Here is a 25633-nt window from a genome sequence, read left to right on the forward strand (position 1 = left end):
TTTTAGTCTGGAGAAGTTGAGATTTCAAAAAGTTCTGTGGATGGAGGAGCACATTTGAAATGTTGGATCTATAGGTAAATACAGAAAATGACGGATTTTAAAAATGCCCGTTCTGCTTCTCCTTGGTCTTTTCCTTTATGTTTCCTTTTTATTGAGCTAAAGATAATGAATGGAGAAATGCTTATATAGTTTCAAATAAATCATGACTCATTATTCTCCTAGTATTTTAATGTTGGCTGACGATCAGCCTGTTTCACTCTATTACCACCACTGACTGGAATAAAGTCCATGTTGGTCATTACATACTACTAACTATTATATTCTCAGTACCACTAAAAATCCCTTTCTCTCTGGTTGATGCAGCCAGATGCTAAAACCAACCATTCCAATTTCCCTTCTGGTGCATGACGTGAAACTGGATGATAAAAATACATAACTGAGAAACTTCTAAATTTAACCTGTGGTTAAGTGGTGGTTTATGGGAAGGAATCATTAGTTGTTTCCATTATTCTGCTGATGTTTCAAAAAATAAAAAATAAAACAACCAATTTGTACCATTGGGGTTTTACATTATAAGAAAAGCAATTAAAGTCAGACATAAAAATGTTTGTTCACCCTATAGCCACCAGGCTATCATCCTCCTACTACTTCCTGTCGTCTTTTTTTTGACAATAGTAATGCTCTGATAGTAACATCTGGTTGTTAAACACGTGTTCGTATGAACTTATTTAAAAAAGAAAATAACACATCATACTCATCCTAGCACAAAAACATTTTACTGAACATTTTGAATTTTTCAAAATTGGTGTGCTTCCTATATGCACATTTATTTTGTCATTACAATTCACACAATTTAATGGTCAACCTAAAAGCAGCTAAAGTTTGGGTTGGGTTTTGGACTGAGTTTCAGTCAATGATTTTTCAAGGCAGGTGCCCTTGATTTATTTGCCTTTTTCTTATTATTCTTAGGCAGTGTTGCTTTTTCTTCCTGCTTTTACGATGTAAAAATGGTACAATGGCAACAAATGTTACACAAGTCTCAATTTAAAGGGAGATGCAAAGCATGCGCTTCATACAGGAAGTGTTGGGCTAGTAGTTAAAGCAGTGCGCTTGTGCTCGGAGAAGGTTGCAAGTACCCGGTTGGATGCCCATAGCCTCCACTCTGGGTCCCTCAGCAAAACCCTTAATCCCTGATTGCTCCCTGGATGCCACACAATGGCAGCCCACTGCTCCCTAAGGGGATGGGTTAAATACAGAGAGTGAATCTCCCAATCGTGGGACAATAAAGGAAATTTACATGTTATCTAAAGGCATGGCTGCTGAATGCGCTAATGAACCGGGAAGCAAATGCACGTATTGGCGGATGCCAAAAATATATATGGTTAAGGGTCTTGCTCAGGGACCCAGAGTGGCAGTCTGTGGGAGTTGGGCTCAAACTCAGATTCCCAGCTTTATTCCCTAACAGTTAGGCTGCCACTCCCCAATTACAGCACAATTTGAAGAATTTGTCCAGAAAAGTGCTGGGAATATGGTTAAATGATAGATTAGTAATAATTAATCTGATACTGAAATAATCACCAACCAAGGCGGTACTTACATTGAGTCATCAAATAGACTATATAGACTCTAAAAGAGACCATTGGCTGAAAGTATAATGCCCTCCAAGAAGTAATGTTTCTAGCTGGGACTTGAACATGCTTTTTTCCTGTTGGTATCTGTTTTATTTGGAAAGGATTTTTAAAATGTTAACTACACCAACAGTAGAGTGGGATAAGATCTTTATTACTGCCTGAAGAGATTTTCTTCACTTTGATCTCTTCTACAGGTTAAAAGCAAAGGAATTAAAGTAGGCTTTTCCTGCAGAATCAGCTGCAGTTTATGCAAGTCTTCAACCAACCAGAAAGTCACAATAAGATTTTTTTCTTTCAAACAAAAATGTGAAATTGACAATAATCATCAATCCTTAAGTAGATGTTTTGATTAGCATGATCAAGATGGAGTTCTATTACTGGTATTAGGATTTTTTTTCAGATGCGCAAATGATTATAACACAACTCCGTCAAGGATTGTGTTATAATGGTGACCAAAGAAAGAAAAAAAAGTAATATTTTTGTCTTCACTCCCCTGTTTTATTTAGCACTTAATTATCACCTGGAATTTCTTCTTTCCTGTCAGGTAATCAGTCAGAACAGATTACCGAGCCATTTAGGAGGGGGTCCTTATAGAGATGTCATCTCATATGGAAGATTTCTAAGATCATCCTAGGAAGGTTAATGAATCGTACAACTGTCTCTTTAAATGGTCAGGGGCATGTTTGTGTGAAGCCCTTAAAAAAAGGGTCTTATTTAATCACATGAGAAAAAATTTGGCCGTTTTTATCGAGGGTCTGTCTCTGCAGGATTGTGCTCCCTTGACATGTGTTTTCGACATTTGGATTTGTTCACAGTTTGGCAACAGAACTCCCTACAGTTTGGACCGCCGCCAGAGACGGTCCTCAGAGAGATAACATAATACTCCTACAGTTTATTTAAAACTCAAAAGGGAAACTCATTTTTTACATGATTGGTTGTGATCTCAGAGAAAAGGAATGACGTTTCGGGGAATTTAAGCAGACTTGTCCAGACGTGCAGTGTTGTAAATCTTTAAGTACGTCCCTTTCTTGTTAGTCTTACCTTGTTTGTCTGCAGTTTCATACTTTCTTTGTTTGTATGGTTGTTTAAATGATTTGTTGTATTATCTAAAGCCGCTGCTGTTTCTTTAATCTCTGTGACTCCGTGTCGGTTTGTCAAATTCAATTGTCACGTGTGTATGTGTGTGTTTCTTCTGTCCGCTGCACATCAAAGGAATGGGAAACCAGTGAGTACGGCAACTCTCTCTATGTACAAAAAAAAAAAAACGAAAGTGGGACGAATGCTGCATGTGACTTCCTGCTCAGGGAATGTGGTTATGATGTCATGCGTCTCCCAGCATCAGGCTTCTTCAGTCCTCTTGCTTCTTGGGGTTTGAGCATCCCAGTCTTCACCCACTGGTCTAAAACACTTCATCATTGGACCCAGAGGAGCCTCTTCTGGCCCTCTACATACTCATACAATACCTGCATGTGTTTTTTCCCCCTCTACGGTCCCCAATGTTTAAGTTTTTCCCCTTCTTTTGCCCCTACCTATGTCAAACTTCAACCTAATTCAACTGTTTATAGCATTTGTCTGTTTGATAAACAGACTCCCTTGCTCATCTTTGACTATGTCCTAAAAACTCCAATGGCTTGAAAACAGTTTAAATATGCCAAACAATACTTTGCAAAAGTATTAAAACCTCTCAAAGTATTTCTGAAATCACATTTAAAGTACGGTAAAGAAAACTGGCTTATTTGTGTTTAGCCAAATGGTGACTGAAGTCCTCCTTAGGTTCATTTCCATTTTTGGAGTTAGCAATTTTCTCTGTTATGTTGCATTAATTCAGTCAAATTTTATCAGGAAAGTGTGTCTAATTTCGAAATCTATGAAACCCCAATAGAGATTAGGTAATGTCTACTCAAACGTAGAAATATCAAGGCCTCATGTTTCTAAGCAGAAGGGTAACAAACTACGCCACCATCCAGGTTACTATCCTGGCTTTTCAACTGTTACACATACTGTGTACCAAGCACAACTATTTTGAATTAATCACTTTCTCGAACAGAAGAATAAGAAAACATAATCATGACGATTATATGCATCATAATTATGATTTTTATGTTAATTTAGATCAAAGGGACTCATTTTGAACATCACACTGTTTTCTTTTTGTAATGAACAGTTCAGTAGAACAGGTTTATCCTTGTACACACTACAATCTTTAGGTACATCTGTAACATATACATATATTTCAAATTACAGAAAGGTCTGAAGCAGGGGCTTGTTTAAAATCACAGCTTATGAATTTCCTCAGAGCAATTTTCCATTGCTTATCTGAACATGAAAGGTATGGAAAAATTAGAAACCAACAAAAACTTGGCTTTTCAGCTCAGCTGATTGGCTGAGCAGAGACTGCATTAGAGGTGATAGCTACATTTTTTAAATTAGAAATGAGTATTTTTTCAAATGTAAGATATCCACAGAATGACTAAAGTGCTACAGAATAAAAGTATTAATGTTACTGGAAAAAAATAGTTTATAAATAATTGTTTTTGACATTTTCAAGGGTACAAAATATGTTAATATTTTCTTCCAGTTATGATACAATAGAATATAATTTAAATGTATTGTAATAACACTAATCAATGAATTTGGGAGCTCCCAGTGTGACGCACAATGGCAGCCCACTGCTCCCCAACTAACCCTTTATTGTCCCACAATGGGGAAATTCACTCTCTGCATTTAACCCATCCCCTTGGAGAGCAGTAGGCTGACATTGTTGACATGGGGAGTGGTGCTGGGTTAAGGGTGTTGCTCAGGGACCAAAGTGGCAGTCCGTGGGAGTGGGGCTTGAACTCATAACCTGTGGATTCCAAGCGCAATGCCCTAAACACTGGGCTACCACTCTGTTACTCAGCCAACATTTGTACAGAAGGATTTTGCACTAATAAGGTTAATAGGTTGAATTTGGACCTGAGGAGTTGATAGATCCATGTAACTCTGTGATACAGTTGATAAATGGCTTCCTCTCATTCCTTAGATTCAAACTAAGAAAAAGAAAATAAAACAGAAGTAAAACAAACATTGCTTATACTGTAAGGACTGTGAGCTGGTGAGTTCAACTCTTAGGGGATTGAAGAGTCCAACCTGTAGCCATTAGCTTCAAATCAAAAAAGGAGCTGAGAGGCTCAACTTAGATTCTCATCTTAAGTATGAAAGAAATTGACAGGAAAACCTTTACCTTTCAACACTACGATTATATGGCCTTCTGAAAAAGTGCAGGATGTAGAAACATGACAAAAGTTCAAGGGGGGTGAATACTTTTGCACTGTATTAAGCTAAAAGACTGAATGGAGTTTTAGGTGCATGCTGGCATTTGCTGGACATAGCTACATGCAGAACATGAATGCAAACTAATACCAGAAAGGTTGATGCATTCAGACCTGAAAATAACTTTTATGTTTTAGTATCTCGAATTCTCAGTGCATGAATTATCATCTATGTCTTCACATGAGCAAGGTGAGATGCTACAAACAAGGTGGATGTAAAAGGTGCTTTCTCTGTTTCTCTGGCTTCAGTTTGTGCAGTTATATCCTCTTTTTTTAATGACTTTTTTCCTTCCTGGAATGGTTGGGATGTCTTGCTGCTGTGGGCTGATCAGAAGGAAGAAGATACAATGAAACATGATTTGTTAAAATAAATGAAGCCACAGTCTTTTTATTGGTTGATAATATTGTTCTGTATATAAAACTCTTCCGCAAAGTGCAGCAAATTGATTTCTTAGAACTAGTTTAGTTCAAATCTGAAAAGGCATCTTAGTTAATAAGTGTTAATACCTTATTACTAAAAGAACATCTTTATTTTAATTTAATTGCATTCATTGTGTTTAGAAGGGCAATTCTAAGATTGCAATAATTTATTTTTTATTCAAAAGAACCAGAAAGAAAATCCAAACAATGTTATCTCAACTGCAGTGCTTGCCTGTCTCAGGGGTTTCATCCTCACTCAGGCGAAGCACCGACAGCAGACAGCCGTGGTAATGTCTTCTCAGAAATGAAGTGCACTCCCTAATAAAAGGCTGCCCCAGTACAATGAAAAGCAAAGCAATTCCTGAAACATGCAGTTTACCACATCAATTAAATTCAAAGTGAGAACTTTTGTTTTTTGCTCCACAAAAATCATCTTTTAGGTTCTATTTTGTAAATAGATATGTATTCAGTTTCTTAATTTAAGTGGAATTTATCCATCAGCTTTAGAGAACATTCGTGCACTGTAAAGGATCCTCATTGGTTGAATTTGGACTTGGGCGTCGAGTTACAGTCAATTCTGTATTATTTTCTTTTTATTGTTTTGTATTAAAGAGCTGTTGTTCAATATAGGAGTTTTACAAAACGAGATTTACCAGCAAAAGTCTTTACAGACTTTTAACTGGACTTCCTCTTTGTTGCTTCCTTTAACTACATCACTGTAAATTCTGGTTGTTCAGGTCTATTTCAGTGCCACTTCCCTTTTGTAAAGACTCTGTGAATAGTAAATTAGTGTGAAATGAATAAGGTATACAACTGAAACCAGATCTATACAAAGAAACATTAGGTCAGACTAAACTTTTCCTGTTTTACATCAGGGAAGGAAAGAGATTTTTTTTGCAGTCTTTTTGCTCACCGTTTAGATCAGGGGGTATGCAACCTGCAGCTCCAGAGCTGCATGTGGCTCATTAGATCCTTCCGTGTGGCCCTAACCAAAAAAATAAAAATAAAAATGTTCATTTAAGAAGACAATAAAAAAAGATTTATCTTGTTTTAAAGCAATTTAAGTAGAGAAAATCTACAACACCACAGCAATAGAAGGACAAGGCTTATAAAAGGAATTTAACACCTTCAACTTTAGCTGTTTTTATATATTAATGTTGGCTAAATATCATTCCTTTTCCTTCATATCTATAGTGTCCCAGTCACCCTGCCTCATTCAACAGAACAAAAGCTTTATTAGGGTTTTTTTCTTCTCTTTTTGTAAATGTAACATGACCCTTTTTACCTTAAATTTTAAGAATAGAAAATCATAATTTAATTTCCTGGACTTTTAATATTCAAAAAATCTTGACAAATCTTATTTTGTTTCCTTGATTTTAAAGTGGCTCTTTGAGTTGAAAGGGTCGCAGACCCCTGCTTTAGAGCACTGAGATGATATAATGACCTTTGTGACATTTGCAATAAAATAGATAATATTACAAGCTAGAGAACATAACAGAAAATTATAGTGGTGGCAGCATCATGATGCAATATGTGTATGTAGCTCAACAAAGCAGTTCTACACAACTGACTCTGGTACAACACCTCAAAATGAGGGGGAAAATATATATATATATATTTCTTTGCAGTATTTCCTGCTCACCCTTTAGAGCAGAAAAAATTCCAGCAAACTATGATGAAAAACCTTAATAGGCTAATTTACCATAAAGGATAAAAAAAAAATGCAGAGAGAAAAGTTAGGACTAACTTAATGTCTGACAGTATAAATAAAGGGATAAAGAGCCTTTCTTAAAAGTGTGTACATGTATTAAGTTTCATCTACATTAAGTAAAAGCTTAACACCTTTAATACATTTTGAACTTCCTCTAGGATTTCTAAGTAAAGTTGAAGAAGAGCTTTTGACTGCCCATCATGCATCTGCATAGCGTATGACTTACAGAGTCTGCAAATACTTTTAGACTAAATAAGACATCAAGCTAAGCTGCTACCTGCTGCCATCAGGCTCTACCACAGCTTTGACACGTAAGATACAGCAGCAGCTCCTTGGAGTAACCATGGCAACTAATAGGAAGCTTTGAGACAGCTAATGTGTATATATTTATCTGCATATAGAGACTGAATTATCGTTGAGTTTTTCAACCAAACAGCTCTCATACAGTCTAGAACAGTTTAGTATATCATCTCTGATACACATAATAGGAAGTTGCAGAGCAGGCAGTGGTAACAGAGCTAATTTAGCGACTCGAGGTCTTTAGCTGTAGATACTTTCAGGCTCGTATGATGAAAACTGTGAAAGCAAGTTCCCCTTTAGCACCCTGAAAGAGTGGAGTGGATTCAATCTGACTGTGAAGCTCTTTTGAAGGAGGAACTGGTAAAAGGCTGTGACTCAACATGTTTCAGGTTTTTGTGTTTCTTTACATTGATCTTACATGGGAGTATTATGCAAATAGTATGTAGGTTACCGCTTATTACATACAGTGCCTTGTAAAACTGATTATCCTCTTGAACATTTTTTCAAATTATGTCTTGTTACAGTCACAAAATCTACAAGTTAAAAATTGAAAAGTAGGGGATAAATGTTAAATCGCCTCAAAAAGTCTCACCTTTATCTAGAAGATTTTACATATATTTAAGTTAAAACTTATTATAAATAAAACTGTTCTTTGAAAGTTTCAGATTATAAAACTATAAGCTAACCTTTGACCCTCTCACAGACCACTGCTTAGAAAATCAGTCCTGAATGGAAAGCATTTGGCACAGCAGTAAACCTTCATGTCCTCCTGAACTGACAGACCAGGAAATGAGAGCATTGATCACAGAAGCATCTAATCGCCATAGTAACATTATGGGCAAACCCCCCCATAAAATCCTAAAACCTGCACCAAGGGATGCAATGCATTCATTTGCATTCAGTGGTTTAAAAATGAGAGTTTAAAGTCCTACTTTTAGAACTGCTGCTTAAACAACCTCCATGCAAATCTGTCTGAGTTTGAGCTATTTCGAAAAAAAGAATCCATGCCTGCACGTCTGCAGACTATGGATTACAAAACCACACCAAAACTGTTTTTTTTTGCCAGAAAAATTTGAAAGATTTATAAGGCTAAAATAATCGGACTAATCGTAATTAATCAAATATTGAAATAATCGTCAACTAATTTAGTAATCTATTAATCATTTACTAAAGGATAAATAAATAAATAAAATAAAGATGCCATTAGATAAATAAAGCAAGATGCCATTAGAGATACAAATGCAACAGACAATATAAAAAGAGTGTGTATAGTACAAAAGAGCATAAAAACAGATTGTTCTATTGTTGATATAAAAATATCTGCACCGTAGAGAGCTAAGGAAAGACTACACAGTAGTTGACTTGGATTAATTAATTAGTATTAATATTATAGAATATTATAATGTGACTGGAGTATATAGACTTTAAAACGTGCCTTTAGCTGACAGAACAACCCACTTAGAACAGTAATTATATCAAAATTTTAAAACAACATATATACATTTTGCATTTAAGATAAAAAGAAGCTTTTTTGTCTGTCAATATTCTCTATCCACAACTCCTTAAGTGGAGAACTTTGAGTTTCTCCTGGTTTCATTCAGTAAAAAGTCTTTTAGAATCTTTGGCTATCCGATTATTAATCGATTAATCGAAAAAGTAAACAACAGATTTGCAAAATAATCATTAGTTGCAGCCCTAAAGATTTTTTATTTTCTTTCCACTTTATAGTCCTGAAATACTTTGTTTTGACCTATGAGATTAGATCTGTAAAAACTTCAAGGTGGTGTGAATATTTCTGTACAAGCGGTGTACTGAGAGTGCATAATGCTCCTGTTTGGATGTTGTTACTCTGCAGTATGAGCACTAAAGCTACTGAACCACATTACAACATTTGTATCTTTAGGCCAAAGCACTTATAATCATGTCAATTGAGTCAAACTATTAATCTTTAACTTGGGAGATAGTAGGTGTGACAGTTTCTCTCTCTGCAATAAATTCCTGCAGGATTTGCTACAAAGCTAAACCTAAGCTTGAGTCATATATTTGCTTTTTTGCCAGACTCTTTCCTATCCTTTATAAAATAAATTTGTTCAAAAGCCCAACCAAATAGCTTTTCCTTTTAGCAAAAGTAACCATTTCCTCTGTTTTTTTGCTAGAAATATTTAGAAATATTTGCAGTGTATTTTATTGATGTCAAATTAAGATATTTTGTTTTAGATCTATGATCTAAATTGGTGGTTTATTTCCATGAAAGAACAAAGCAGAGAGGATTTCTGCTTTTGTGTCCTTTCAGGCGTAATAAATGTTACCAAGTATTATTTTCAGCGCTATAATGATTCTTTCCAAAGCACTCCCACAAGGTCAATATGCACTCTAACTCAATTCACGCTAAAGGATATGCTAGTTTTGTACACTTTTTCTCAATTAATATCACTTTTGTATAAAAATGACTATTTTATGAGGGTAGCAACCAAATCAGCCAAAGCAAACCAGCATTTTGCTACCAGTTGTTTTCAGCTCTGTTTTTTTATATGTTTGATGTGCATTTCATTTTATGCTGTTTTCTTCCTTACTAGTATTGTTTCTGACTGCCACAACAAGAAGATGCCACTGGGTGAGGACGGACACGCCTGGAAAAAGAAGACCTCGGATATCAAGGAGAAATATGATTTTAAAGACATTCTGGGAACGTAAGTGTGCTTTTACCAGCAGCAAAATATGATTTTGTGGCAGATTTGACTAAATATATATGTTTTTTAAATATAGGTATCTGCAGTGGCAGTTTTAAATGAAATTCACTGGGTGGGGGTGGTGGTTCATCGTGGTTGTGAGTGAACAAACTTACATAAGGACAAAAGGTGTTCAAAAATTGTGGTCAGTGGTGTAGGTACCAGATCTGCTTGGGCCCTGTGCATGCCAGTGACATTGCGATATATGATTGGCTGAACATTGCTAAACGTTGAAGAACATTGGTCTTCAACGTTTTCCAAGCCAAGGACCCTCAAACTGATGGCGAGATGGAGCGGGGACCCCCTAATTATATATATTGTATGAAATTGTGTTATATCAAAATGGTCCTATAGTCACTCTATTACAGAGTAATGTAATGAAAGTAATGTCTCCCTGGGATTATTAAAGTATTTCTTATTCTGATTCCTCGTTGATGGGATAGGTTTTGTGAATGAAGCTGTGTCCAGCTTGAAAGAGCTCCTGTGTGTCGCTGAATGTGTGCTTTGATGACTGAAAGACATCTTCTGCCTCCATTTATCTGTTTTTTTACAGTCTGTTGAATTTATGTTAATCTGTATTTAAAGACATTTCAATTAGTGGAAGAAATTGCAGGGGGGAATATAAAAAAAAATAAAAAAATCAACCAAAGATTTTGAGACACCCATGCAGTACCTCCGTGGACCCCTTTCGGGGTCACAGACCCCCTGTTGAAGGCCTCTAATGTAAAACATAGTTGTTTGCCAAGACAAGGATAATAACATAATGCAGCATCCGTGTACCAAGTCGGGAGCCTCTGTAGTGTTAGCGGGTCTAATGACCGATGAAGTTTAACCTAACAGGTTAGCCTATTTTAGCTCAGTCAGTTAGCCATATTAAGCTAGTCTACTTTTAACTTTGTGTCAACAACCATTTGTTTTCTACAAATAGAGTAACTCTTGCTTTCTATGTCTAAAATATGGCAACAATATGTCTTTTAGTGTAAGTGAACCACAAAGACTCCTGATCTTAATATGGCTGAAGCTTAAAGCTGAGCGTGATTTCTAAAAATAAATGACCAAAATATTAAATTGGTCTAATGGACAAAAACTGGTCTAAAAAAAGGAATCTTTTTTTTTTTTTTATTAGTGCATTTGCTCTTAATTTTAGCAGACAAATAAAATGATCAGCCAAAGCAATGAGTATTTTTGCTCTTAGGATAAAATAATTAGATTTGAGTGTACAAGGAGGTGATCAGTAGGCAGGCAAGAGTCTTCCACTTGAATATACATCTTGCTTTGAAATACTGTCTTTATTCACTGTAAAAAAATTGAAATCTAAACACAAGACAATTTTTTTCTTAAATTAAGGAGTTACGTGACAATTTACTTAAAAAAAAAATTGCATTGTCTAATTTCAAGTGCATATTATCTAATTATCTTATTTTAAGAGTAAAAATACTAATTTCATTGGCAAATCATCTTATTTACCTACTCAAATTGAGTGTAAATACACTAGATTTAAGACATATTTACTTATATCTAGATTGTTTTGCAGTGTATCTTAATAAAAAGTTTCACAGCTTTAATCAAATATAAAGAGTTTATTTCTCAACAGGTAGAAGATTTAAATCCCTTTGAAGGGGCCACAGATTGTGTTTCAGTGAATCAGTACTTTTTAGTAGAGCACTTCTGCTAAGTTCCTTTAAAGAAAATTCAAAGTGCAGTGGACTTCAAAAGACTTTCTGAGCTTCTTTATTTTTACCCATATTAACTAAAAAAAAAATGTATATATATATATATATATATATATATATATATATATATATATATATATATATATATATATATATATATATATATATATATATATATATATATATATATATATATATATATATATATATATATATATATATATAGAACATTACTTGACCTTTTCATAGTGTATCGCTTTTGTTGGTTTGGTTGAAGGTTTGGGATATTTACTTATTGTGCTCCTTTGCACCATTGCAGACAGAGTGACCTGTTTTTGGAGCCGCAGCTCTGTTGGATAACGTAGAATCACCCAGCAAATCTCCAGTCGCTCTGTGTCTAATGTAATTCAGTAACACTGTAATAAATTGATGGTAATCAAATAGTCTTCTAATGCTGTGTACCTTGGTGGGGCTTCAGATGTTGAGCTTTGTTGACTCTGGGTCATGTGAAACCTTTACTCATCCCTACAGTCTCTGCAAAGCAACCAAAAAAAAACTTAATAATACGGCAAACACCAGAAACACTTTTAAAATCATCAAAAAAACATAAAAAAATAATCACTTACATTAATAGTATATATTTGTGTGCTGTTTTTCATCGATACTCTTCATCAATTTATTGCGTGAGGTTTATTTAAGTCTACCTCTTAAAATAAAGAAGTTATTTACATTAAGTTTGTTCCACTTACAGTAAAATTTAAAGTAATTCTTGAAGGATTTTGCATTTGTTTAAGTCTTGGTAGTGCTTGTCAAAAGGCCTCTGCGAAAACCTCCCCTACCCCATTGCCACGTTACTGCAAAAATGCAAAATGTCAGCACCCATTAGCCAAGATGCAGCATCAAGATCTGTGCAAGAGTCCATGACTGTAACCATAAAAGGATAAAGATTGTATTTAAAAACATCATCATTCTTCCATTTAAATCTGTAGTTAAAACATAAGTAGTAAAGTTAAAGATTTTATAGATTTATATCCAAAAGCAAACAGATAGCCTGAAAATATTACAGTTTTAATACCAGTGTCCTGCGGTGTTTGTTTAATTTTAGCTAAAACACATCAGGTACTGATTAAAAGGCATAAACTGTATGTTATATGTTGAATTTGGTTTGTTATCAAGTAGATCAGCATGGCGGGTCTTCAGTCTTGGTTTTTAATACCAGTTTAAGAGCCAGGTACCTTTGCATATTTCAAGCAGTTTGCAGAAGAACCAGACTTGTGTCTTCAGAGAACTGAAGTCGGGGTTAGTCTGCAGCAACTGTAGTGTAATTCCACTGAGCACGCTGATCTAATTTTAACAGTGTTTTCTTTTCCACAGTTCAAAAGCATAAGTTCAGTTTAAAAGTAAGCATAAATCCTCTGTTTGCTTTATGGTCATCAGTGTTTATGTTGTTATATTAGCAGTAGATGTTTCTCTAAGGCGTCTTTTCAACACACCCAGATCCCTGTTTTTCCAGGATGAAGTCATGTGAGAAACAGATCCCTCCAAGTTAAAACTTAAGTTTGTTTACTGTCATTACGGAAATGTTCCGGCCTACTTTAATGTGCCTCTAAATGTGAGGAGGAAGAAATTTGCTGTCGGATTTTGTAGAATGTTTCCCTTTAATTTTTATTTTTATTTTTTACAAGTATTCTGCACTTTGCCTTTATTTTTTTTTGTCTGCTTTAATTGATCAAATTTTACTTAAGGGATTGATTGAGGATTGATCTCTAGCAATCGGGTCTGGGTGTTTGCATGTTTGTTTGTATGCATGGATTAGAAAAAGGGAAATTATTAGTGAAATATTATCAGACAAATCAGGCTGGTTTAGTTTCTCTTTAACTGAATAAATCAAATCATTTAAAAACTTAAATCTTACTTGCTGAGATTTTTTTCTTTGTCTTATATTAAAACTTTTTGAGTTATTTAAAATTCCTGTCTGTCCATTTTCTGCTTCTTGTAATTGTGCTTTAATTTAATTGTCCATCCTATTTCTTTCAGGTTGAATATAGCTGTAGTATAAAAATCAGCCTATTCTAGTCTGCGTTGGTGCATAGTTTTGCAGTCCGGGTGCCACATATGCCCGGACATTTTTTCATAGTCTTGTTTTCTTATAACTTACTGTCAAGTGATGATGGAGCAGATGTATAAAGGGATTCATATTGTAACAGATCCCTGTAGTTGTAGATTGTGCTTCTTCAACCGTCTGAGTAACACAAATTGTCAATAAAAGCACTGTATTTTTCTGCAAAAGGTGTTCCATTTTACGTAAACTTCTTTTCCAGTTGCCTAAACTGAACTTCTCAAGCTTGATCATGACCTGGATGACTGAGAATCTTCACAGATACTGATCTAGGGCCAGTTTGGGGCCGAACGGGCAGGAATGCCACAATCTGATCAGACTCCGGATCAGATAAGCAACAAACCACAAAATATGAACCAGTAATCATCAACACTGCTGATGTGTGGGAGGAGTGTGCATAGACATTTTAAAGGGGGGGCTGTTAACCTCAATGAAAAAAAATGTAAACAAAATTGAAAAATATAAGGAAATAAAACAAAACAAAACAAATCAGAGAAAACAACAAATAATGGAACAAAATTCACTCCATATAACAGCTGGTGTGGGCTTGCTGTAGAACTAAAAGAGATGCCGTGTTTTTTCTCCATTGAATGTACTGAAGTGATTCCAGGTTACACTAACTGAACCGGTCTTGACTGTGGAAGCTGTCCCTGCAGAGAGAGGACCATCCTATCAATTTGTAGAGCGTAGGAGACTAAATTAAAGGGGACCATATCTTTTTATAGAGACGAATTAGTTACATTTTGCTGTTGTGGAAGTTTATTTTTTGCAAGTTCTTCCAATAAAAAGAAGCTGTTGGTCACAAGATGTCAATTCTAACCCATCTGGAAGAGATTTCATGGATTTAGCGATGGCGGGTCAATTGACCTAGAGTGGACTTCATTAGATACAGGGCCAGCTGAAAATACTACAGTGAGTCGCTCTGTTTACCCTTTTGAGCTTTAGTTCTGTCAATCATGAGACGGGGTAGATTTGGAAATGTCAGCAGATCAGAAAAGAGGCCATAAATCTCAAAACTGTGCATCTCTGCTCATTGTAAGAAATATAGCATAACAGGATCATAAAAACAACAGCTAATGCTCAGAGTGTTGATAAAAAAATCTGAGGCACCCTGAGGTTGCTGTTGTTATTCTATCTGTATTATAAGGCTTCTCCATTCTTAAAATGATGTCTCCTGAACCTTCTCAGTGAACGACCCTACACATGAATGAACCATGTGAGCCCTATTGATGTACTGCTCATACATAAAAAGCCTTCCTATCCTTTCAACACTTTCGTCGTCATTGTTCCAGTTCCCCACCTGCCCCTGGATCGCGGTTGATCCCGAGACATCACCCGCTCGCTGCCATCGCTCAGCTGTGCGCGCCGCATTCATTTGCCACTGCAGGATTGTTGTCTTGGTAACAACAGGAGACACTTTCCATAATGGACTCAAACAGTCTCTATGGAAACAAAGTTTTTGATTTGCTATTAATAATCCAACACTGGGTACATATGTGTGCATTGTGCATGAGATGAACCCGCTTACATGGAAGAGCAGAGAAACATTGAACACACTTTCAAAAATGTCTCTATTGATTTGTTTTTTATTGAAGCATCTTTCACATTTTGACCATAAAACCTCACACTTGAGGGAAAAAAGTGCACCACTTTAGCTTCCTTATAGGAATAATTTAATTAAATGCAAAACAAAGCACTGTGTACATAAAAGCAGATTAGTACGGTGTGCCTTGTGACTCAATCACATATACTCATATAAACAATTAATTTATAAGTCATTTGGCAAAAAGACGAGCACAAAAGTTTTCACAATCACATCAAAACTTTTCCATTAAATATAATAAATGCAATCAATATCTGCTGGGTTTTAATTATAGTGCTGTGTGTTGATTTGTTGCGATAATCTCCAGCTAAAAACCACACGTCCTGCAATCAAAACAGATGGGGATTAGCAAGACAACACTAGGCAATAGCACTTTGACTGCAATCAATTCAGATTCTCATCTGCCGTCCTTCTTTATTTTAATTTCTGTTTCTATTTTAAGCACCCGCAGCCGTTATCCATGTCTCTTTCTATTTTTTTGTGTCCAGCGCAGCATCACTGCTGCCAGAAATCCAGACCCACTCCTGGCAGTTTTTGTTGTCACCTGCTCCCTGTGTCCCAGATTCACACTGGTTTTTGCTGTAAAATAGGATTCCTGATGTATCCTGCAGACCTTTGAGTTCTGTCTAACTAAAATTTTCTTTGCAGGGATGAGGACAGAAAACGGTGCCCTAGACTGTTGACAGTTTAGGTCTACCAAGGACGGAGCTAGAAGGGGGGAAGGGGAGGCAATGGACCCCCTAAAATATAATTGTCATAAACCGCCCCATGTTATTGACATGTCACAGCAACGGGTCGATCCTGTACCACAGTTGATGCTGTGCAGAGTGGAAAAACTGTTAATATTACCTGAAGTAAAAGTTATTTAACTTAAAATGTGTTTATTATAATGCAAGAAAAGTAGCGAGTGTAAAATATTTATCAAAAAAATAAAAAGTAACTAATCAAAACTAATAAAATAACTTTGTTACTTTAAATAAGCTGAAGAAAATTCCCTATAGTCCACTCCATGAAAGGAAAGCGTTGCAATTGGCTGTGTTTTTTTTTCTTAGATTATTTTTTAGGTTCCAGTGGCCTTTATTTTTTATATTTTTTCTAAAGTAGGTAGACTGGAAGATTAAAGAGATAGGAAAGATGTAGTAAAGGTCACAGGCCGAGACTTGAACCTTTAACGGCTAGGTTGAAGACCAAAGCCTCTGCACATGGATCACGTGCTTAAGCTCTGCAACATGTGACGCAACCTTTTAAAAAGTTGATAAGATGGGAAATGCCAATTAGATGTGTTTCCATCCATTAGAGGGAATTACCGAGGCAATGCAAAAAAACGTTGTAAAACGCTGACATTAAGCTTGGTGGTAGTAAACAGGAAGTAGAGTCAGCAAGCTAGTGTGGACCACAGATCAATGATTGAGTGAGGTTTTTATAAATGTGTCATAATCGAGCAACTTTTACTAACTTTATCATGTCTGCTAGTGTTAGCGATAGTTCATGTCACCCGGAGACGTCGAGAGAGAAATGCTACTCTAATGCTGCATTCAGCAGCTTCAGGATGTGAAAAAAAATCTCATGAAAAAAAAAAAAAATAAAAATGTTTAATTGTCTACCCTATGTTTATTTTAGAGTGACCTTTTAAATTTGCCAAAAGAAGAGACTTGGCTCTCCTACAGCTTGTGACGTAGCTATTCCTGTAATTTTGGTGGGTTTGCTGACAGAGCCGGCAGACTCAGACCAGCTTCACCGACTACGTTCTATCAAAAGAGACTCAACCCATTTTTCTAAGAGTGCCACAAAGTCAATCGCCATATAGACTAGATTGGGTTCGATTTCAGGGGGAGAGAAAAACGTGTGGATGACTGAGGCAGCGTGAATGAGGGATGAGAGTCTGTGACTCACCTCTTTTTGCTCACCTGCTTGGAAGAGGGTCGGAGTATTTAACAGAGCTGCTGATCTCCTGTCTAAGTTCTGCTAAATTGACAATATAGCATTATAATGTTTTCAATAACTTAGCTTGCTTGTAGCTGAGCGAAACAGAGTTTTAAAATCTACGTCTGTAAAAACATCCTTCTCTTCATTTTTCTGTCCTCACTATCTCTCAGCAGGAGGTGACTGCTGTGAGTCCTTCTTATTAAAAAACATAGGCTGTTATTGGTGTAGATGCACAATGATTCCCATCCAAAACAAATCCTCATCAAATTCTCGGCCAGGGATCACTTTGTGTGTCTGTGTGTAATTTAAGGCGTCAAAGCTGCATCTTAAAAAAAAGCACAAATAAAATATATGTCAACCTGCATTAAAATGATTATCGGCATTAAGCAACAGCTGCGTTAACGCAATAATAACCTGTTAACATACCAAGCATGGACCACTGAACAGATCTGAAGTTTGGTTTGACTTATTGTTCCCAATCCTACCACACAACACAGACACACACATAAAACACTGGCATTTCCCTGATCACACAACTGATTTCCGTCTCGTGATACAAGCTAAACCATTTTTTGACAGCAGAATGTTTGGCTTTGTTGCCATAGATGTTATAATAAAAGTTGGATACCAGATACAGATTTTTCGATTGTTTTCTGATGTTCAAGATGTTCCACAAATTAATTTCCACCTGCGATAGTTAGACCTCAGCAGTCATAAAAGCATTAACAGAATAAAAAAGAAAAGTCACGCTAAACATTCCTGAAGTATCTCCATCTGTCGTTATGTTAAGTCCCAAGCTATCCTAAAAGCGCTGACCATGGTGAAAATATCTCCATGTGATGGGCGCGCATTGAAGGTATAGTGGAGGATGTTCTTTTTCTGCGTGGATCATTAAAATAAGTTTACGTAAGGCTGTCCCCATCCCCATTTGCTCTCACAGACTGAGTCTGCCATTGTGCAAAATCTTCTTTTGGAAAGTAAGCTTGTATGAGCAAAGCAAACAGCAACTTTTAAACAGAGTGTACACGAGGAGAAATGGACTCGTGTCTGTTCTCACACGCGATTAATAGGCGTTCCCTCTTGGGAGTGGGTACAGGGTTGTACATGTGCACTTTTGTGCAGAGGGCAGTTCTTTTCAAAAATTCGTGAAAATCCTCCACAATACCTTTAAGTTGTCGACTCTTACACACACACATATATATTAGTGCTGTCAATTGATTAAATTTTTTTAATCGCGATTAATCGCATCAATGCCTAAGTTAACTCGCGATTAATCGCATTTTAATCACACATTTTTTTTCTGATTGAAAATCATTTAAATACTCTCGATGACATACAAAAAATACATACAGGCTAGGTTTGTGCCAATGTTCTTTTTTTTAAATGAAAACAGGTCACAGACACTGATTTATGCCATAGAAACATATGGCAGGAAGATAGGGAGGCATGTAGCAAAAAATAACAAATATGTAGCCAAAAAAAGGCCCTGAAAACAGGCTGATGTAAAAGACAGTCTTTACAGTTGATACAGTCTTTTGAACAAAGACAAGCATTTTACCCTACTGCTATAAAATGTAGTAGAGTTAACATTAGATGTCAATTAACCAAGGTAATAATGAACAACTTTCAATCAATACATCAAAATCAATAGACCGACATCACTAGATGGAGGTAGTCTATGCTCTAGAAAGTTACTTTTCAGCCTCTTAACAAAAATGAGAACTCACACACACACACACACACACACACGATACTGACCTGTGGCGTACACAGACAGCAAGAGTGCCGTAGCAGATTCCATTTCACCTCAGTAATCAGTTTTCTCAGCGTATTTCAGGTTGCTACTAGTTACCAGACACTCAACTTGTTTGTTGGTGGTGGGGCTTAAAGAAAAGGCACTAGCGTCACCCAGTGTATGAGCGTCTTTTTTCCTTGAGGAGCTCCGTTCTCGAAGCCTATGGAAAATGCATAGACTGGGGGAAAATAGCCCCGCCTTCCCGCAGGCTGCAGCGGGATGTACTTGGAAAATTGTACCATAAAACCACATAGCGTTAATCTCACGTTAAAAAAATTATCGCCATTAAAATGGCCTATTATCGCGTTAACGCGATAATAACGCGATAATTTTGACAGCACTAATATATATATATATATATATATATATATATATTTATGGTACAGCAGCATACCGGCTAGGGTGGAGCTTCAAACCGTTCTTCTGAAGCTTCCCCAGAGGGTCACAGTCAACTAAAGGCATTAGTACAATGACAGACGATGACAGACGATGGTGAGGGAGAGTCTTTACACATGTAGGTGTATTCTGTCTGGGGGGGGGGGGGTCTTTTTGTCCCTCTGTTCTCCTTTATGGCAGGGGTGGGCAACTCCAGTCACTGAAGGCTGGTATCCCTGAATTCATCTTTGGTCCAACCAACCTGAACCGAATGATTGAATTACCTCATTGTGCAGTCAACATTTCCAGTGTCATCTTAATCATCTACTTACCTGATTAAAGAGTGAAGGTCTGCCCATAATTATTATGGGTCTACTTTTGTTTGGAATATTTTGGGACTAGTAGGTGATGTGAGGAGTTGGTGGAGGTAAATCCAGCTGTTTAGAGTTTAATCTGCCCATGGCTCCCTGCATGTCTTAAGTCAGGTCATGGTGGAGGAGAAAAAGTTAGCTTTTCTAGGCTTTTCAATAAATATTATTCCTTGTTATTATTATTTTGATTACATTATATATTTATTATTTTATAATTATTACTTTCAGCACTTTTGCTTCGAACTTCATCTTTCTTTTACTGCCTGTAGCACATTGTGTTTACTAATTTAAATGGGGTGGAACCAAACCTGTTTGGGCGTCTTATCCATGACGCACCCAATGTTTGAACTTGCAGTTTGGCCCTTATTTAAATTATTTAAAGATCACGACCAAAGTGTTGTAGCATGTTGGCAAAAACAAACTCTTGTTTGTTGATCTGATCTATCTGCTTTTTTCCATGGACTTCATGCTCCTGTTTGTTCACTAATGCTGTCTAGCAAAGCTCGGACCTTCACAGAGCAGCTGCATTTATTTAATTTAGGGAATTTTAACGTTACCTATACTACTCATTAAGTGTAGCTGTAAAAGCTAAAAAAAACATGTAGCCTTAATTTTCACCTTTGTGATTTCAAAACTATTGCTGGCTGTTCACAAATGATGAAATCTCAAGATGAGATCCTCAACCCCCTTTGCATCTACCGCTTCAGATCTTTCTGTTTTGAATATTTTAATTCTCTGCCATCATATAATCCTTAGTCTTGGATATTTTCAGCGGCTTCACGCTGATATTATTACTGGACTGACTGCCATAACCGTATCCCTTATAAAAGGTATTCTTAGCACTGTCGTCCCTTCTCTGCTGCGATATTTGACTTTCATCTTTTTGTGCCGTTTCTTCTCATCAGTTGTTGATCTCTTTATCTCAGAGCCTGGAAATAGCTTCAATTCAAAAGCGTTCCCACACTCGGGTGCAGACTTTCAGATTCTTGCTCTGATGACAGACTGCACTAATGAACCATGTTGACTTTTCTGACATTTAAATAGCAGCACATGTTCTCATGCTGCAAGCAGAAAGGGGAGAAAATCCTTCGCATTTTCTGCCCAGAATATATATATATATATATATATATATATATATATATATATATATATATATATATATATACATAAATAAACAAAAAAACACACGAGATAGGGGAGCAAAGAGGGGCAAGCCATGGGAGAAGGAGGAGGGTGAATGTAGGAGAGGAGTAATCATCTAAAATCGTTAGAGCTGATGGGAGCGGCCTGCTCGGCTCTGTCAAACAGTGACCCACTGGCCCCTGCCCTCGCTGCTTTTATTGATTTGAAACACAAGCACTTTGAATAGGGCTTTTGTTTCTGTGGCTCATTACACAAAATATACCAAAGGCTGTAGCCTCTTGTCTTGCTTCTTCTTCAGGCTTGTGAAATTCTCACTAGCTAAATGGTTGTGTCTCTGTCTGTTTCTGTTCCCTCTGTGCTTTGTTCTCATTGACCTTTGCCTCTGCTGCCCTCGTCTTCCTTCCTCCATCAGCGAATGAACAAAGAGGACCTTTTCTTTTTCACTTCTTTCATTTTTCCATGACAAGGAGAAAAGAGATAACAAACATTTGTGTTTGACTGCCTGATGTACAGAATTTATGCTTTTTATCACATATTAAACCATATCCATGACTAAAGGACAGATTTTTTTTTTTATTATTCATGATGAGCTTAAACAGCTGTATGAGGGGAATAAATACTAGTTCTTGCAGAATAACCCCAAATTTGTTTTTATATAAAGCCTTTTCTGTGGTTTAGCAACAGGTTGGTTGTCAAAACAAAAACCTCTAATCCACTTTTTCTTTCCGATTTGTCAGGCTTTATTAGATGAGGCTTTATTTTTTTCACCTTCTCTGAGGAGGCTTTGTTTTCTGAACGGAGAGCTTCTATAAATCTCAGCTAAACTTGTTTCTGCATGCAAGTGGTGATGTGGGCAGTTACTTCAGATGCATTAGTGAAGGGCTGAGGTCTAGTAGGTCTTGTTTTGGAGTCAACGGTCAGAATCTACAGTTTTAAAAATAGATTATTGTATATTGAATTTCTTTAGCAAATATTGTAATTTAATCTGACTACAGTTTTATTATAAGACTTTTAATCAATGTGTATTAAGGGTTTATGAACATACACCCTACACCTACATACTTTACAAACTCGGTATAGCTTATTAGGCACATTTTAAAGAATATGGCCCACCACCAAACTAGCAGCCAAAAAAAGCATTGGTGACCTTGGAAGAGCTACGGAGATCCAGAGCTTTGGTTAAGGAATATTTTTATATTCCATTAGTCACACATTCAGTGAATTTGTTTTTTACCGAGAGAAAAAAAATCAAGGAATGGTAGAAAATATGTGGATCAAGGTATTCTTGTCAGATCAGATAAAGATTTAATTTAATCTCAGTCCAAACAAGATTCAGTTTTTATGGTTAAATCCTAAAAAATATTATAATAGGAGGAAGACCTTTGCGAGGCTGATCATTTTTGTTATTTTTACGTGTCTCCAAGCTCTGTTATATAAAGGGGTTTGTGTTTTGATTCTGAGAAGGAACAAATCATTTCAACATGTATTTAGATTTGTGTTCCGGCTATTGATAAACCTTTGGAAAGTTTGGAAAAGTATTTTCCAAATCTGGATAAATATCTGAATAAAGTTAAAGACATAACCTTTAATATTTTTTATTAATCTTTTTATCGCTTCGTCTCTTCCATTTCTCTGTTTTTCTTTTCTAGTATCCTTTCTTCTTGTGTCCTTTACTGTGAAAACTTCTTATCTTTCATTCTCCCTTTTTGGTTCCTCTGTTGAGAGAATATCCTTCCTCGATTTATTTCTGTAATTCATCTTCTTTCTTCCGACCCTTACATCTCTGTGTTCCTTCCTTCCTTGATTCCTTCCTTGTTCTCTTCCTTTAGCTCTTCTTTGATCCCTTCCTTGATTCCTTCCTTCCTTCCTTCCTTCCTTCCTTGAATTCTTCATTCCTTCCTTCCTTCCTTCCTTGAATTCTTCATTCCTTCCTTCCTTGAATTCTTCATTCCTTGATTCTTTGATTCCTTCCTTCATTGATTCCTTCCTTCATTGATTCCTTCCTTCATTGATTCCTTCCTTCATTGATTCCTTCCTTCCTTCCTTCCTTCCTTCCTTCCTTCCTTCCTTCCTTCCTTCCTTCCTTCCTTCCTTCCTTCCTTCCTTCCTTCCTTCCTTCCTTCCTTCCTTCCTTCCTTCCTTCCTTCAGTCATGCATCCCCCCTTCTTTCTCTTTTCACCTTGCTCCCTTCATTGCTTCCTTGTCACCTTCCCTTCTCCTTCTGTCTCTTCTGTTTGCAGCATAAAACTAGCCTAACGTAAATTTCTTCCAAACACTAACAGATGATTCTTGTATTCATATTTAAAAACTGGCTCAGAACCCTGAGAGTTTAAGTCTGAACAAATATGAATTTGCTTTAAGTCATTGTGTGACAGCACAATAACCTTCTTCAATACTCATTTCTTTAAATTCCCATTAATAGAAGAATTTCTTTGGGGTGCAGACACAGTTGAAGACTCGTGTACAGGCAAACAAACTTTGTTATATGAGGGATTCTATTCTTACCAGTTGTTAATTATTCAGTGTTTGTATTTTGAGGTAGAATCAAACACTTTTAAATATCTGAGAATCATTTAGACAAAGGGAAACAGCCACCTCTGTGGAGCAGATGAGTCTCCCAGTGTGAGAGCTGCTCTGCTTCATCTATTTTTCATCTATCTCTCTCTGAGCTTCCTTTTTTTCTGCCTCTATTCTATAACTCTTCCTCTTACCCCATCGTTTACTGTCATGTTCACCCAATTATATCACAGTGATGGTTCACCTCAAGATTTCAGGGTTTTTTTGGCCTTACCCCTTACAATTTTCCTTTTAAAAGGACTGCCCTTATGATTCTACAATCATTTTCAATTTTAAAATGTTATTTTGTTTTACTAGTTGTTGTAAGCTGTATTTTGTCAGGATTTTTTTTCTAATCGATGATTAGAGGAGCTTACAAATCAGTGATATATAGACACTCAGGTCTGTTGGAAGCACAGCACAGGGTGTTTCTGTACTTCCCATTGAAATGCTTTCTTAGCCACTGATTAAATCATAGTACCTTATTAATAAGCTTTATGGCAACCTGTTTCATCTCCACTAACTCTTGTTTTTCCTGTTACTGACTTGTTGTACAAGCTTTATTCTGGTGACACCTTAAGACTAAGAAATTATAAATTTTATGACTCCAGAAATATCAACTAAGTAGGGAGGAATTCATTTAAACTGACATGGATTCATTTTTGAATGAATCCTCCATAATGCTGATCAGCAGAGTTTTGCATGAAAAAGATTTTTTTCCAATTCCAGCTCCATCCTTAACCTCCAGCCCTGCTTATTTCACCCTCAGCTGCTCAGTCCTACCCTGACCTAATTCAAACAGAAGTCTGCATCTCAGCACAGCTCAGCTCAGGGTGGCATAGCTGGTAGATCTTAGAATAAAAACATACGCACACACACGTCTATGCACCTACTACATGACCCACGTAAAAACACCTCCATCTGCTAACAGCATTAGCCTTCCTCTATCAGTTTTTTTAGGCACTCACTGGTTTGTCATGTTTATCCCCTAATAGTTAATCCCTCGGTGCCAAGATTCCCCACATTTTATGCTGTTTCAGTGTCAAGATCCTGAAAAAAACTCTTATGTCTAGTTCTAGAAAAAATCCTTAGCAATGCATCTTATATGCTTTACAGTAAAATTATAATTCACTGTATGGATTGGAGTTATTATGTCACTATTAGTCGGGGTTTAATTAAAATTCACACACTGTCAGTTAGAGAGACTTGATGTAAAAGTGGCTCATAATGGCTATGAGGAAAAATTTACGCTTTTGCATTGATTCAAATAAGATTTATCATCAGAAACTACCTAACATTAGAAAACTGTCCCTCCTTTTTTTATATCTGCTATCCTATAAGTAAAACTAAATATATTGATGATCCTTGCTGTTCTCTAAGGGTTATGTTCATTTTTTACACGATTAGGACTTTGTCAAATCCTGTTTACCTCGATGCCTCACTGACACGGGGCCAAATAGGAAACAAGGTTTTACATCTGGTCACCAGGAAGTTGACTTGTCTTTCAGACTAACACCACAAAACCAACTGTTAAATCCCTAAACAAACTCAAACACCTTTTTCAAACCACACTGTAAACAAAATGGGAAACTAAACTTCGATTTGCTGTTTTCTGTAATTCTTATGTTGCCATTGCAGTTAATCTGGGTCAGTTTGTCAGCCTTGACCACATACAGTGCAAAATAGTCAAACGACTCCTTCAGCTCTACTACATCTCACTACATCTCAAACTAAAATTAACTAGAAACCAGTGTACACAAAGGACCAAAATGAAGCAGGTGTTGGCATAAAACTTTGTATGACCATTACTGGCTAACAGAGAGTAAAGAGGAACTAGCAGCATGATGCGTCTAATCGAATGCACTCCATCAGCTTGTCATTACCACGCTGGAGTTCCTCTAGAAAAGCAGAAGTTTTGTAAGTTTTCTCGGATGCAGAATACAGATATGTAATAACCAGTGTTGTACCTG

General features: G+C 36.5%; 1 protein-coding gene across 3 annotated transcripts in view; it reads left to right on the forward strand.

Moving 5' to 3' along the window:
• Nucleotides 1-25633, forward strand: part of camk1b (calcium/calmodulin-dependent protein kinase Ib) — a 63143-nt gene that overhangs the window by 5906 nt on the left and 31604 nt on the right. For 2 of the 3 annotated variants that reach the window (XR_005281902.1, XM_038298110.1), the window contains exons 2-3: nt 2844-2856; nt 9950-10063. Coding sequence is in view for 2 of the 3 variants with exons in the window: in XM_038298110.1 (XP_038154038.1) it covers nt 2846-2856; nt 9950-10063 (125 nt within the window). In the remaining variant the exon portion in view is untranslated. The remainder of the gene's footprint in view (nt 1-2843; nt 2857-9949; nt 10064-25633) is intronic. The other variant, XM_038298112.1, reaches the window with a different exon arrangement.

This window comes from Cyprinodon tularosa, unplaced genomic scaffold, assembly GCF_016077235.1.
Source record: "Cyprinodon tularosa strain WSP-4 unplaced genomic scaffold, ASM1607723v1 ctg40, whole genome shotgun sequence".
NCBI classification, from domain to species: domain Eukaryota; kingdom Metazoa; phylum Chordata; class Actinopteri; order Cyprinodontiformes; family Cyprinodontidae; genus Cyprinodon; species Cyprinodon tularosa.